Genomic DNA, 15,952 nt, shown 5'->3' on the forward strand with positions numbered 1-15,952 from the left:
ACAAATGAAGATCCAAATAATCTTAACACAATCCACTGCAGAGCTGTAATCATAAAAGCTAAAATCAAGAACAAATAAAATATGGCTGAATAACAATTTAGTGTGAATTTCATGTACCATAGTTACCATTTTGATGGTCTGAAACAGCATCAGGTTTGTGCTGAGGAGAGACAGCGATTGCGTTCAAGTCCACTCCAGCTTCTAGCTGTGCCTTTAATGATTTCAGTTGGCTCAGGGCTGTTCATAAATACAAATAATGTCAAACATTGTTAATAATGTCAAACCATGAAATTAAAATTAATAAAAAAAGGGGGACAGACCTTACAAACAAAAGTAAATATGACCCACCTTGACTAAGAGGAGCAGTGCGTAAGGCTGTGAAGATTTTTGAATTGACATTTATTTTCTGAAAAAGGAAAATGTGTCAAGAATAGAAAATGCCATAAATGCACCATTGAATTTGACTTATTTAAAAATGTTTTTTTTGTAACCAGTCTGACCTTCATTCTCATCCCAGTGATTTTCTCCACTGCTGCTAATCTTTTATACAGCATCATCTTCATATCTGCACCACTTGGGTATTGATAACCAGGATAATTAGATTCCTGTAAAACATACATGTCATTTGTCCCAAAGGGGCTTAATACAGACATTTATAATGCTAAGTTAATACTATTTTATAACTTACCACATAAGTTTTTCTGTGGGCTTCACTTGTCATGTGATCCAAATGACATCGGACAGAGCAGAGTTCACAGAAAAATAACTTCTTTTTCCCATGACTTACACAAGTGACATAACTTAGCCCTATAAACAACAAAAACACAAGTTACTAATTGGTATATAATTATTTCTACATATCAACAGAGTACCATTAAAACATGTAACTATGGTACCTAATAGTGCAGAACTGGACTACTGGTTACTACTTTATATTAAAATTGATAACAGCAAGGACTGCTTGCATATCCAACCCTTCATGGCCATGAAGACCAAGCTGAATTTATGCAGAATTTTCCTCTTCTTTTACAATACGACTCCTCGCATGCATACCCATGTTGGGCACTGTATTTTAGTTTTTATTTTAAGATAGGACACCACTGATTATGCTGTATTACCTTATGTGTAATCTGTGTCTTGACCAACTTTAAAATTAGGGCGGTGCCTGTTTTTGGAACTCAACAGCAAGTTTATATATTTAGCCTTAAATGAACATTTTAAATACCAAACTAGTTATGATCATGGTGATCTAATCATGATCAATTATGTACATCTAAACGAGCCAGCACTGCAACCACATTTGCTAAGTTAAATAATGCTGACTTATAATAAATTTTGCTATTCACCAATCAGTGGTTATCTGCTTAATGATGCCAGTCATTTACAGTTACAACACTATAAAAACATTTACACTAACCAATCAAAATGTTGTTTTTCTTGTCCAACTCTCTGGCAGGATTCAGCCTTTTGTGGTTTTGGTCCTGTTGCTCTGTGGATACTAAATGAAAATCAGGAAAAAGGAAAAAAATCTCACATGATCAAATTAAATGTAAAAATTTCATAATACTTTGTTTTTAATACTTACTATTTGTAACACTGGTTTGAAGGGGTTCTGGTTTATGAGGTTTAGATGAGATCTCAGCATCTAGAATTATACAAAACAATTTTAAAACAAAGCAGATACAAATCAGAATAATTCACACATTGTTTGCCTTGTTTATAGCTGTAATTAGACATAACATTTCTCCCTGGATTTTGTTTAGCAAAGGCATTTAGAAGACTATCTAGTGCATTTGCAGCTTGTAACAAATATTCAGCCCACATGTTCAAGCTATAGGTCTATTCTTCCTATATAATATGTCATGTGTGCAGCCCACAAATTAGATTTTTGACTATTGTTATGTTTGATTGTGGCACAGATATTGAAAAGGTTAATTTGGTGATTTGGATCACCATTAGTTTTAGCCAGCTCTGAAAAAAAAATATATATACACAAATACATTACTTATAGAAACGTACACTACAGTGCCAAAAGTATGCTAACACCACTAACTCACATTAATTGCTAATAGGTGCATGCACTTTAATGAACAGCAATGCAATCTTTATAGACAAGTATATAACAATGTGTCTATAAGAAGAATATGGTATAATTAGGGCATTTAGCCCAATGACACAATATTGAGGTAGAACATCACTGACCATTTTGCTTCTTTTAGCAATAGCTTGGTTTTGGTTATTAACATAAGGTTAGCCTTTTTTGTTATTCTGATGACAAAGAGCTTTAAATCAAGTACTATTTAATTTTTTGAAATGTGAAACTTTTGGCATTTATGTTCAGTTAAAACAAAAGATCAAATAAACACACGTAAACAGTGTCTTGAGTTTGATCAAAAATTTACAACTGAAAACATCTATCAATATTATATATTAGTAATCCTTTTTTCAGTGTGCCAATGTCCCTGCACACAGAGAGAGAGTTTACTCAAAAATAGAATACCAACCGCTTCTAACGACTGTGTTGAACTGGTACACATAATGCAAGAAGGCCTTTATCAATTAATAGTCTAGTCAACCACACTAAATGCTCGTCAATGTATAATACTTAAAAAAAAAAACAAAAAAAAAAAAACATATGCCCCCTTCAAAACATGTCCGAAGCTGACTGCATCATTTTACCTGCACGTGGCAGGTTCATATGGGGCTCAGACTTTCATATGGAGAGTTATGCAATGATCTCCATTATTCCCCATCTCTGTGCAGGAGCCACTGATCACCCAGCAGACATAATAATTGCATAATTTATGAAAAATCCCCTCTGGGATCCAACCCTGATGGACAAGGCAGATATTGTCCGTGTAGGTGCCCAGCCTGCCGGTAGCAGAGCTGAGATTTGAACTCAAAAGTTTGTGATGTCAGCTCTGCTGTGGTAGTGTGTTTTACTGCTGCACCACCTGAGCGCCTTGTGGCTGTATAATTGCTGTAAAAACCACAATGATGGTTCGACTATAAAAAGTAAGGGCTAACTTGAAATTAAAGCCACAATTTTTTGATACAATGTTCCACTGTTGGCCATATGATGTACCTTATTCAGATTGATTTAATCATTTAAGTAAACTACTATTAAAAATTACACAATTCATGACACATAGTTTGCAATTAGATTACTCTATTCTTACTTTCGGTTGGATGCTGCTTATTTTTTGGTGATTCTTTCTCCACCACCTAAACAGATAACATGTTTCACCTAAATATTAGGGGTGCATGCATAATATTAATAATATTGTAAATGGTAAATGTTAAGGATGAGATAGAAACCTTGAGGCATCCACAGCCTTCAATGTCCTGCAACATCTGTGCCTTCACCTTAAGCTCTGTACTTTTGCAAGTCAAGTTAATCTCATCACTCCAAAGTGCTACAAGCTCTGGGTGCTTGCTTTTCTGTTAAAACAACAAGGTCAAATTCAGAACCCGTACAGAGGATCAAACAGACTATCACTTAAAGAGCAAGACGTCTGCACAGGCAATTGACGTACAATGTAATTAAAGCGATGCTCTGGGCTGACCAGATGGCTCATATAATTAGAGGTAGCAAGTATTACTTCACAGCTTGAGCACAGGAAGGAGTTCTGACCAGTGGAACTGCGATACTCCGTGATCACACTCAAGCCTAAAAAAGAAAACAATTACGAAAACCCTGCAAAAATCTTCCATACAATCAGAAATCATGCAATGAGTGAGATAAACTAACCGATTACAGGCTCTGTTCGAGAAGAGCTAGTGAGGTAAGACCATAAATGAGGTGAACTCTGAGCAGGGTCATCAGTACCTGACACAATCAAACAGAAAATCAATCAACAGAAACTTTTACAAAATATTAAACACAACATGGCCAAAAGTAACACACATCCATGTTTTTGTTAACATACGTTTTAAAGCAATGGGATTTATAAGCTGCTTTGGCCGTAACAGTCCCACACTTCTGGAAAGGCTTTTTATAAGCTTTTGTAATATGAATACAGTGATTTGCTTTAATTCAACCACAAGTGCATTACTAGTCTGACACTGATGTTGGCCTACCCATTTCCCCCTACTGCTGGTCACCATGCCCTATTTTCCCCATGCTAAATTCAAGGTTGAATTAAACAGTTCAGGCTTTTGTAAAACAGTGATGATTAATTTGTCTCTGCCATGTCTGTTCTCTGAAAAGGTCAACAGCAAACTAGGTCAAAGTTCAATCAGATTGAAGTTTGAGCACAGCAGCAAGCAGTAAAAATGAGCATCATAGCATGCTCTAGGTAGCACTGTAGCAAGACAGATGGTTCCACTCAATTCCATAGCAAGCAACGCAGTCTACACACAGGCGGTTTGGCCGCATATATTGTGAATACAGCATTATTCTTTCCCCACTAAATGTTTCAGCTGACACTAAAAATTTAGTATGTAGTATTCTCTTAACATCTGCTTCACTCCAGTTTTGCAGCTAATTTTAACACAACTTCATTAATACTTGTGCTAGAACAGTTAGAAACTAGAAAGTTTGGCAAAGTCTGTTATAAACTAGCCACCAACCACTTCAGTAATTGGTTAGTTAAGATGTCGAAATGTGCTCTGGTGATTTTGAGGATTATGTGTTCCAGTTCATTGCAAATGTGTTTAATATAATTATATCCAGCTTATGGCTGAATTGTTACAATTCTAACATTCCATTTAGAAAATAGCATGTAGTTTGGGATGCAGCCCACAGTTTAAAGAGACCTTTTAAACAATCAATGCACCAAAGATAACCTACTTTGACCAGATGTTAGATGTTAGTTTTTGTTGAATCAGTTTTGCATGCACTTTCTTTTTTAGATCTCACTATTCTGTAAATGTTTTCCTTAGTTTAAAGGATGTGTGATTATTTTACTTGGTTTCAGGCTTCTAGGTACTTGATTCTCTTAGTGTATCAAATTAATTTGAACCTGAAGTGTCATCCATATCTTCAAGTTCTTTAGTGCGAATGACACCTTATTACTGGGTACTGTTGAGAAAACAAGGGTGAAGATGCTTTAACTTAGATGCCTGTCAGTTCCTTGGCAAGTAGTAATTTCTCTGCTTGTAAATTTTTTAAGCATTCTAATAGTAATTGACCAGATCATAGTTTTTCATGTCTTTAACTGTACCTGCTATTCCTGTGATGCCTTTATAGATAGCAAAAGGTAGACAGTTTAGTAGTTGGTTTCGTTAAATCTAATGATTCTGCCAGTTATAAAAGGGCATGGTTCATTATTTCTTACTTTGCAACTTATACCTCCTCTTTTGGTAGAATGTTTATCCACATTGGGTTCTACAGGGTCAAGTCTCAGGGCACTCTTATTTCAGAAACGAAAGGGAAAATGACATATCTGAATACCCCAGCAAGTAATGGGTGAGAGGGCCTATCTTTTAGACTATGTCCGGAACATGGCCGCCATCTTGAAAGCCGCCATACTGGATCAAGTTTTTCCAATGGGAAGGTGGTCATGTAGCATATCAAAGAAGACCAGAGTTTTCTCAGAAATTGATTGCTGCAATTCAGAAATCAGATTTGCAATATCTCTTGTGGTTCAAAAGTTATCAACACAGAAATTGCAACAACCACCACAAACGTTCCCTGTGATGCACAGCTATTTGACGTGTTCAATGTGTTGTCCCTGGTGCTGAACACAGAGCTGAAGGTGCTGGATCCAGTCATTATGAACCCGCATGAGAATCTTTGGAGAAATGCTGTCACAAGCCTCCACGATGCGGTGCTGAAGGTGGTGTTTGTTGCGGACTTTCTCAGCATCCACAATTTGTTTGAGATGACCCCAGAGATAAAAGTCGAGTGGTGTGAGGTCGGGTGATCTGGGCGGCCATTCCACAGGACCACGACGGCCAATCCAATGACCAGGGAATTGAATATCCTGCCACTGACGAACACATGCTCTGTAGTGTGGTGGAGCCCCATCCTGTTGGATATAACAGGGGAAACTGCCATCTTCGGTCAGAATGGATGGGAACACTGTTTCCTGTAGCATTGTCAGGTAGCGCTGAGCATTTAGGGTCTGGTTGATGAAAATGGGTCAGATTACACGGGTGCCCCATATTCCACACCACACCATAACCTTCACATCACCTACGACTTTGGTGTCTGCTGTCCAGTGAGGGTTTTCGTCACTCCAGTACCTCACGTTCTGGTGGTTGACCTCACCACTGACATAAAAAATTGGCCTCGTCACTGAACAGAATGCCCTGTGCGATTGCGGGATCCCGTTGATGTTGGTCACATCTATCAGGGTCATCCTCTGATAATTTCTGCTGCAGCTGGATCTTGAAGGGGTGCCACTTATTGGTATGAAGAATCCATACAAGGGATGACTGGCTGACACCACATTCTGCTGTGAGACATCGCGTGCTGCATCGTGGACTTTTCGCAAAGGCTGCCAAATCCATTGTTGAGGTTTCTTCGTCAGTAGCAGTCTTTCCCATTTGATAAACTTGCCCTTGATCCAATATGGTGGCTTTCAAGATGGCGGCCATGTTCCGGACATAGCCTAAAAGATAGGCCCCCTCACCCATTACTTGCTGGGGTATTCAGATATGTCATTTTCCCTTTCGTTTCTGAAATAAAAAGAGTGTCCTGCGACTTTTGACTCACCCTGTATTTGGTTTTATCACCTTTACTTACTACCTGCACACCTTGGAGCCCAACAAAGGGATGCACAGAGCCACAGATCTCCAGTGGATCTTCCGCAGGGCTATAGGGATCATATAGACAGTCATCTGGTGTTAATCTATACTTAATTTATCCCTAACCAATGGCTTCTAAGGATTTATAACCTAATTTGGGATTCCCCCAGTTCATGTCTTGACCAGCTGCTTGACTGGAGCAGGTCTCTCCAACTTCCTGTCTATGTGATGTAGGAGCCAGAGTACTGTTATGGACATGGTATCTTCAGTCACCACTCCCTTCAAGTACCAGGATCTTTTTCTCCACAGACACAGGTCATACCTCACGGCAAACAAGGCGCCCCTTTCATTCGTCTGCTGGGGAGAAATTCTACCTTGGGTCCCCATGGGGGCTGTGATCTACTGCTCAAGTACAATTGGACAACGACAACATGGTAACAGTCTGAAGTACAAGAACAGGCTCAACTCTGAAACAAATCTTTGAAATTACAAACAGGCAAAATATTATCCATAGCTATATCAAGGACTGATTATCAGTTATAAAAAGTGTTTGTTTACAGTAGATGCTGCTGACTGCGATAAGAGGTATTCCTTACATGAATGCCATAGGAGGTATTAAGAGATATTTTTTTACATAGATGCCATAGGAGGTATTAGGAGATATTTTTTTTTACATAGATGCCATAGGAGGTATTAGGAGATATTTTTTTTACATAGATGCCATAGGAGGTATTAGGAGATATTTTTTTTACATAGATGCCATAGGAGGTATTAGGAGATATTTTTTTACATAGATGCCATAGGAGGTATTAAGAGATATTTTTTTACATAGATGCCATAGGAGGTATTAGGAGATATTTTTTTACATAGATGCCATAGGAGGTATTAAGAGATATTTTTTTACATAGATGCCATAGGAGGTATTAGGAGATATTTTTTTTACATAGATGCCATAGGAGGTATTAGGAGATATTTTTTTACATAGATGCCATAGGAGGTATTAAGAGATATTTTTTTACATAGATGCCATAGGAGGTATTAGGAGATATTTTTTTACATAGATGCCATAGGAGGTATTAGGAGATTTTTTTTTTACATAGATGCCATAGGAGGTATTAAGAGATATTTTTTTACATAGATGCCATAGGAGGTATTAAGAGATATTTTTTTACACAGATGCCATAGGAGGTATTAAGAGATATTTTTTTACATAGATGCCATAGGAGGTATTAAGAGATATTTTTTTACATAGATGCCATAGGAGGTATTAAGAGGTATTTTTACATGGATGACATGGGCTTTTTATTACCTTTTTTCTAAAAACCCGGGTTTTATTAATTCCTGTTTTGTTGAGTTCTTCTTACCAATTGGTGTAACAAATGTGCAAAAATTAAGGAATGGGGCAAATACTTTTTCCACACACCTGTATGTGACGCTGATAAACTGGCAACTGCGTTCACTCTTTGCACACCTTGTTTAGGAGTTATGTCAGGTTCTGAGGAAATCACAGATTCTTGTTGGTGATGTGCACTGTCCACTTCTTCAGTTTGGCTTTTTAATGCTAAAGGTTAAACATCATAGAAAGCAATTACTCACACATTTCTGTACTGCTTACAGACTCGCAGACCTTATGTGCTCAGTAATATAGACAAAATATAATTACTTTCAGGCCGCTCGATTTCATCAGAGCAAGCTGATCCTGGACTTTGTGAATTGATATCGGCTGTCAGCTCAAGGAGACACTCTCTTAGCTTTCCCAAAGCTTTAAGTAACACAACCATGTACACAGAAAAAGGGGAAACAATTACACATCCATCTATCAATATTATATATTAGTAAGTACATTCTTAATACAATAGTAATTAATACATACAACAGTAATACATATAAACGCATTTTTAACTTACCAGTTATAATAGGGGACCTTAATATTTCATGGTACTCTGTAGGACCCAATTCAAGTACCTATAGCAACAATGGATGAATTTACTTGATTATCCCACCAAACCAAATTAAAACACAATAAATAAATATAGCAGTGCATAATGAAAAACCAGTACCTCAGCTTCTCCATATCCTTGGGATCTCTCTATCAAAATGGCCTGGCCTCTTAACCAATTTGGCTTCACCTTTTTTTTGTGTTGCAGGTGTGCATAGTTTATCGATTTCTAAAGCAGCCAACATACAAATGAAAGTAAGATACAAACATTGCCAAGTTAACAGCACACATACTGTAAATGCACAGGATTGGCAGTGGAACATTTACCAGATACATGTGTTGGTGATCATGGCCTGTGAGATGTGTTACTATGGAGTTCTCATCAAATCTGTCAGCACATGTTAAACACATGTAAAATGGGGGCTGATCATCAGTGTGACATTCAATCACAGATTTTAAACCTTAAACACAGAGATACAGAAAAAATGACATGTATTTATACAGTATGCAAGCACAGAATATTACGTTAACTACTCAAAGCACATTTATTACTGAAATTGAAACTGGTCCCTGTGATAATTGAACGGGTACCCTCAGTATTTAAACTGTCCTTTTAACCTTGTGCAGTTAGGTACTTTTGGTGCCAAATTTAAACCTTGAAAAAAAAAAAAAGTTTTTATTATCTGGACCACAAGATCTATTTAAGTTTATATTTTAATTAGATCCATTAAGTTCTATTTTTGGCATCAAGCATTTTTTTCTGTTGTCAACAATAGTATCTTGTTACCAACTTATCATGGGATGCTTAGTGGATTGGTAGCAGCCATGTACTCTATACAATGTGACTATATGACAGATATTAGTAATACCCATTCAAAATCTATCAATACAAGATAAATATAATATAGTTCATAAAATTACATTGTATGTCTAATTACATACAAAAACATTGGCATTTAATAGCAAATGCAGAAAAATGTGTAACTATCAAGAACTAGAACTTAAGCAGAATAAAGCTTTCATAATTGTGCTACTAATGCATATACTGTAAGTACAAATGGACATTACTATAGACAAGGTTTTAAAAAGCACTAACTAAAAAACATTTCCTTATAGAGGGTGACCTAAAGGGACGTTCGCCAGGACCCTGAAGCCATGTGTACCAACAAGACTTTATTGTAGGAACTTAAGACATGATCTTCACCCATTCTAAGAAGATAAGAGTATGGTCTTGTATGCTTGAAAATATTGAATCATAAATGGATTTTCTTACATTGCCATACATTCAATGTATACTGCCATTCAGATGGTATTTTGAATGGGGTCAAATTCCACATGGAGTGGTGATACTACTCTTTTCCCCAGCTTCTTCCTTAAGCAATAAAGAAGCCATTAACTACGACTGTCTAGCTCTTGATGGAAGATCAATATGTTTACTTGATCTTCAGGAATTTTCAACCAGTGGCTGCTAAGTTATTTTTAAATTAGGGCAAGGTTAGGGAGAGGCAAATTACACTTTTGATTGCAGATGATGGTGCATAAATGTTACATTTTTCATTTTTACCTTCACATTTTTGGCATTTAGTGGACGCTTTCATCCAAAGCGACTTACAGTACAGTTACAGTATACAGTCTGAGCAATTGAGGGTTAAGGGCCTTGCTAAAGGGCCCAACAGCAGCAACCTGGCAGTGGTGGGGTTGAACAAGCATCCTTCTGATTACTAGTCCAGTACCTTAACCACTAGGCTACGGCTTGTGACCAGCTTTGGATTACTCAGAAAGCGGCATTTACTGTATTTACAATCAAGCGGTTACATCAGCTTTAGTAAAACCTTCTCAGAAATTCATGAAGAGTACATGGAATATCCAAATACCTGTTAGTTATCCATTCAAATCAATTCAATTTAAATGACATGGCTTTAGAAAAAAGACTTCTTCAGGAAAAGTACCACCAGGCTACATTGTCCAGCTTATGAATGATAGAAAGCCCACTTCCCTTAATTTACTTTCAACGCACTATAAACACATCAAGGCTAGTGGTTTTCTACAGTTATTCAGTAAACAATAAACCCCCTAAACAAATATTTTACATTATAATTATAAAACAACACATCTACAAATCTACAGGGTGAGTCAAAAGTCCCAGGACACTCTTATTTCAGAAACGAAAGGGAAAATTACCTATATGAAAACCCCAGCAAGTAATGGGTGAGGGGGTCTATCTTTTAGGCTATGTCCGGAACATAGCCGCCATCTTAAAAGCCGCCATATTGGATCAAGAGCAAGTTTTTCCAATGGGAAGGTGGTCATGTAGCATATCAAAGAAGACCAGAATTTTCTCAGAAATCAATTGCCGCAATCAGATTCCTGTGGTTCAAAAGTTAGACACAGAAAGTTCAAAACTTTTGTTGTTCGTTACAGGTAACTGAAGATGTAACTGATGAAAGAAGAGAGGATTGAGGTGATTCTGATGTCCGGGGAACGCAGCTACCGTATCATAGCCGCAGACTTCAACAACTGACACCCAGAAAGACCACCAATTTCACACAGCACCTGTTGCATCCCTCATAGCCAAATTCCGAGAAACCGGGACTGTGGACAACAAGCCACCTCAACCATGGTTTTGGCAGCCTTCACGAAAAGTCCACGACGCAGCACGACACGTCTCACAGCAGAATGTGGTGTCAGCCAGTCATCCCTTGTACGGATTCTTCATACCAATAAGTGGCACCCCTTCAAGATCCAGCTGCAGCAGAAATTATCAGAGGATGACCCTGATAGACGTGTCGAGTTCTGCACCTGGGCGTTAGACCAACATCAACAGGCTCCCGCATTCGCACAGGGCATTCTGTTCAGTGACGAGGCCAAGTTTTATGTCAGTGGTGAGGTCGACCGCCAGAACGTGAGGTACTGGAGTGACGAAAACCCTCACTGGACAGCAGACACCAAAGTCGTAGGTGATGTGACGGGGCACCCGTGTAATCTGACCCATTTTCATCAACCAGACCCTAAATGCTCAGCGCTACCTGACAATGCTACAGGAAACAGTGTTCCCATCCATTCTGACCGAAGATGGCAGTTTCCCCTGTTATTTCCAACAGGATGGGGCTCCACCACACTACAGAGCATGTGTTCGTCAGCGGCAGGATATTCAATTCCCTGGTCATTGGATTGGCCGTCGTGGTCCTGTGGAATGGCCGCCCAGATCACCCGACCTCACACCACTCGACTTTTATCTCTGGGGTCATCTCAAACAAATTGTGGATGCTGAGAAAGTCCGCAACAAACACCACCTTCAGCACCGCATCGTGGAGGCTTGTGACAGCATTTCTCCAAAGATTCTCATGCGGGTTCATAACGATTGGATCCAGCACCTTCAGCTCTGTGTTCAGCACCAGGGACAACACACTGAACACGTCAAATAGCTGTGCATCACAGGGAACGTTCGCGGTTGTTGCTGCAATTTCTGTTGATAACTTTTAAACCACAAGAGATATTGCAAATCTGATTTCTGAATTGCGACAATCGATTTCTGAGAAAACTCTGGTTTGCTACATGACCACCTTTCCCTTGATCCAACTTGCCCTTGATCCAATATGGCGGCTTTCAAGATGGCGGCCATGTTCCGGACATAGCCTAAAAGATAGGCCCCCTCACCCATTACTTGCTGGGGTATTCAGATATGTCATTTTCCCTTTCATTTCTGAAATAAAAGAGTGCCCTGAGACTTTTGACTCACCCTGTACTACGACACTTGCTCATGATCAGCATGCAACAGTTTAAAGCTTATCCTGATCATTCAAAGCTCATCTTTTGCACCAACCCAATTTCTTCTAAATTTGAATGTAAACACAAAATGCAGCTTTAAACAATCATTCCATTTACTAAAGATTTATTTAAAACATTTATCACCCATGTGAAAAAGTAACTGCCCCCAAATCCAATAGGTTACGCCAACCTTGGCAGTAACAACTGCAACCAAATGTCTGGAATAATTTGCGATGAGTAGTTTACATCACTGTGGAGGAATTTAAGCCCATTCATTTTTGCAGAATTATTTTAGTTTAGCTACATTATGGGGTTTTTCATGGTATATATGGAGTGTTTTCAGTTATAGTGCAAAAGCATGATGCGCATGTTTAAAAGTCAGTACTTTAACTTGGCAACTCCAAAAATACAATATTTTGAGCCATTTAGAGGTGGACTTTCTTGCGTACTCTGGATAATCATTCTGCTGCATAGCCCAAGTGTACTTGACCTTTAAGTCACAAACTTGTCAGAAGATCCCAAAGGAGAATTGTCCTATTGGTCCTGCTAAAGCTAAGCAGCTCCAGCCCATCAAGCCACCACCATGCTTGACTGTTTGTATGATGTTCTTATGTTGGAATGTGGTGTTAACTTGATACAGATTAATTGGAAGCCATGTCTTTCAAAAAGTTTCACATTTGACTTGACAAAAGTCTTGGAGGTCTGTCTTTGGTCCCATGGAGATTGTTTTCCATTGTTCCAATATTTCTCCATTTGTGGATAATGGCTCTTTGCTGGAGTATCTGTGCCTTAGCATAGCTTTGTAACCCTTCCCATACTGGTGGATTTCAGTGAATTTGTTTTACATTTGCATTTAGATCTCTTTAGATTGTGGCATCATGTGCTGCTTTTTCTTCTAGCCTGCTTTACATTGCCAGACAGGTTCTATTAAAGTGATGTTTAGCTACAACAGGTCTGGCAGTAACCATGCCTGGGTTTGTCTCATGAAACTGAACCTGATTGTCAATTGAATTTGGTTAACCAGACAATTTAATAGCTACAGGGGCAATTACTTTTTCCACATAAAACCAGGTAAGGCTGAACAACATTTTTCCTTCAAGAAAAAAAAAATCATAATTACAATAAATGTGTGCTTACTTGTGTGTACACACAGTTTCTGCAAACCTTTACACATGCATTATTTGTATAAAATTATGTAAAAAAAAAAAAGTATATAATTTGCAGTTAAAACCAAGAATGTTTTTAACACATCAAAAGTTTGCATAGTATACTGAAAGTAACCCAAAACATTTCTATTATGTCTGCACAATTTTTGATACAAATAATGAAACATGACAAATGTAAATAAAATAAACATTGCAGTAAAAAAAAAAAAAATCAATCACAATTAGTTTGAACATTCTCTATACGGTCTGTGTCCTGTAGCAGCCCTATATAGTAGTATAATACGAGTCCTTTCTTGTTGGCCGCTAGGGAGTACCTCTGTCCTTCACTAGCTTCACTTGTTCTTAGCCCTAGCCAGAGTGGCAATAACTGCTCCCCACAGTAAACATTCTTAGTCCGTCCCAAGTCTGTATTAGCCTTAGGACTCCCCCTATTCTGTGTGAACCTTGGGTTCCAGACCTAGAGATCACAGAAGTCATGGATCTTTAAATTAGCCCTACTTTATTCAGCACATAAGTAATTGCAAGGAATTATCATCAATGCATGCAAGCAGTTGCAGGCCTAAAACTATTCTCACCCTAATAGCCTAGCAGGCCAGCTCTCTTACTGGGTGGCTGGCGGAAGGAGCAGCGTGCCAGTTCAAAACAGAGAAGGATGGCAGGTTAGGCTGGATGTGACCTGGTTGCCAATTGCCAGAGCCCCCATGTGATTAAATTGTTATACCCTTTTACTTCCAGTAGTAATACCATGGGTATCCTCTCCTGAGAGGTTCCAATATCATTTTAGGGCCTCTTTTGCTTGTTGCATAGCTTCTTCTTGGGCCTTTAATTAAACCTGCACGAGTCGAGTTCATATACTTGACGGGCACTGTGCACAGAGGGCCACACCCCCATCAGCATTATTCCTCAGTCCTGTGCAGGCGCCATCAGTCAGCCAGCAGGGGCCGCAGTCGCACCAGTTATGAGGACCTATGATCCGACTTTCTTACCCTCTAACCCTAAACAACAGCCAATCGTTGTTCATACTGCCACCCAGCCCAGTCGGAAAGGCAGAGCTGAGATTCGATACGATGTATTCGAAAACCCAACTCTAGCAAGCTAGCGTACTTTACCGCTGCGCCACCTGAGCGGCCAAAATCCACTTTCTTTCATGTTACTGCATGTACTGGCTGTAATATAATTCCTAAATGTGGAATAAAATGTTTTCAAAATCCCATGAGTCCGATGAAAACCATGGCCTCATTCTTTGTGGTTGGGTGCTGATTTGTATCAATTCAATTACGTTCTGGAGAATGGTCTTGGTTCGTGGGTTCTGCATGAACCCAAGAATTTTGCCTCTTGGGCCAAGCCTTGTATTTTGTCTGGATTGATGGCCCAGCCTCATGCTATCATATTTTCTTCAGTTACCATTTCTTCAGTTTCTCCTTTACCATCTCCACAACATTTCCTGTGATCATCTACGTAATGGTGGTAGTCTTTGGGGTTTAGTTCTTCACTGAACTGCAAATCCCTAGCCACGAGCCCATGTCATAGGGTTTGACTGTGCAAATAACTCTGGGAAAACGTATATTAATATAATGTAAAAGCAAACTAAAAGCACTACTGCGTCCCACGTCACATTTTTTGCCATCAGGCCAGGAAAGTGCTGCAAGCTGGTCTAATGATGTCTGCTTCCAGCAGGTCTCATACTGCTTGGGATATCTCCACTTTGCCCCCAGGGAGCCTGTACTGGGAAGGATGTAAAGGCCTCTCCAGTGGTGGGATGTGTTTGGGAGTCCATTTAGCTGTCCTCACCAAAAGCTTAGGTGGTTCTTTAGCTTAGATTACCCACACTCCGAAAAAGAATTTTCCCCATTTTGTCCAAGTTCACTTTCTCTCAAAAGGGCTCTACCAATTATGTACATATTCTCCTTGCTGTGTTACTATAACTTTGTGTTACAAGGGTGGTCCTTTACTTTGCTGATGGTGAGTTTCACCCTTTTTTTTTATTACAGATTCTCCTTCAAATCCATTCAATGTTATGGGACGTCCACTGAATTTGTTAGGTTCTCTATGAATGATGGTAACCCTTGAGCCACTATCAATTAATAATTTTACACATTCGACACTTCGCACAGACCAATAAAATGTTGGCGGGTTGTATGGTCGGCAGTCCCCCACCTGGAACCCCTCCCCCTTAAGCGTCCAGTGGTTTGCTCTGCCACCTTTTGGGAGGGATGCTTTAGACTGGTACCTATTCTTTGTCTCCCTTAGGGGTGAGTTTGGTCTACTGCTGTTCTGGTTTTAATTGATCCCATTTTGTCTTTTACTTTAGAGGTACTTATGTGGTCCATTTCTTCTCTGGGTGTTCCTGCTCTCAGTAGATCCACCCACATCTGTCTCCTTAAGG

General features: G+C 39.0%; 1 protein-coding gene across 1 annotated transcript in view; it reads right to left on the bottom strand.

Moving 5' to 3' along the window:
- Positions 1 to 109: 109 nt before the first annotated feature.
- si:ch211-199g17.2 (uncharacterized) overlaps positions 110 to 15,952 on the bottom strand; it is a 35,253-nt gene continuing 19,410 nt past the window's right edge. Inside the window, exons 22-36 of the mRNA XM_062985983.1 lie at positions 8,960 to 9,093; positions 8,754 to 8,861; positions 8,601 to 8,658; positions 8,357 to 8,455; positions 8,117 to 8,254; positions 3,752 to 3,829; positions 3,537 to 3,670; positions 3,319 to 3,441; positions 3,180 to 3,225; positions 1,586 to 1,645; positions 1,418 to 1,498; positions 689 to 807; positions 501 to 605; positions 349 to 406; positions 110 to 237 (exon numbers count right to left, since the gene is read on the bottom strand). Of these exons, the coding sequence (XP_062842053.1) occupies positions 110 to 237; positions 349 to 406; positions 501 to 605; positions 689 to 807; positions 1,418 to 1,498; positions 1,586 to 1,645; positions 3,180 to 3,225; positions 3,319 to 3,441; positions 3,537 to 3,670; positions 3,752 to 3,829; positions 8,117 to 8,254; positions 8,357 to 8,455; positions 8,601 to 8,658; positions 8,754 to 8,861; positions 8,960 to 9,093 (1,469 nt within the window). The remainder of the gene's footprint in view (positions 238 to 348; positions 407 to 500; positions 606 to 688; positions 808 to 1,417; positions 1,499 to 1,585; positions 1,646 to 3,179; positions 3,226 to 3,318; positions 3,442 to 3,536; positions 3,671 to 3,751; positions 3,830 to 8,116; positions 8,255 to 8,356; positions 8,456 to 8,600; positions 8,659 to 8,753; positions 8,862 to 8,959; positions 9,094 to 15,952) is intronic.

This window comes from Trichomycterus rosablanca, chromosome 2 (assembly GCF_030014385.1).
Source record: "Trichomycterus rosablanca isolate fTriRos1 chromosome 2, fTriRos1.hap1, whole genome shotgun sequence".
Classification (NCBI taxonomy): Eukaryota; Metazoa; Chordata; class Actinopteri; order Siluriformes; family Trichomycteridae; genus Trichomycterus; species Trichomycterus rosablanca.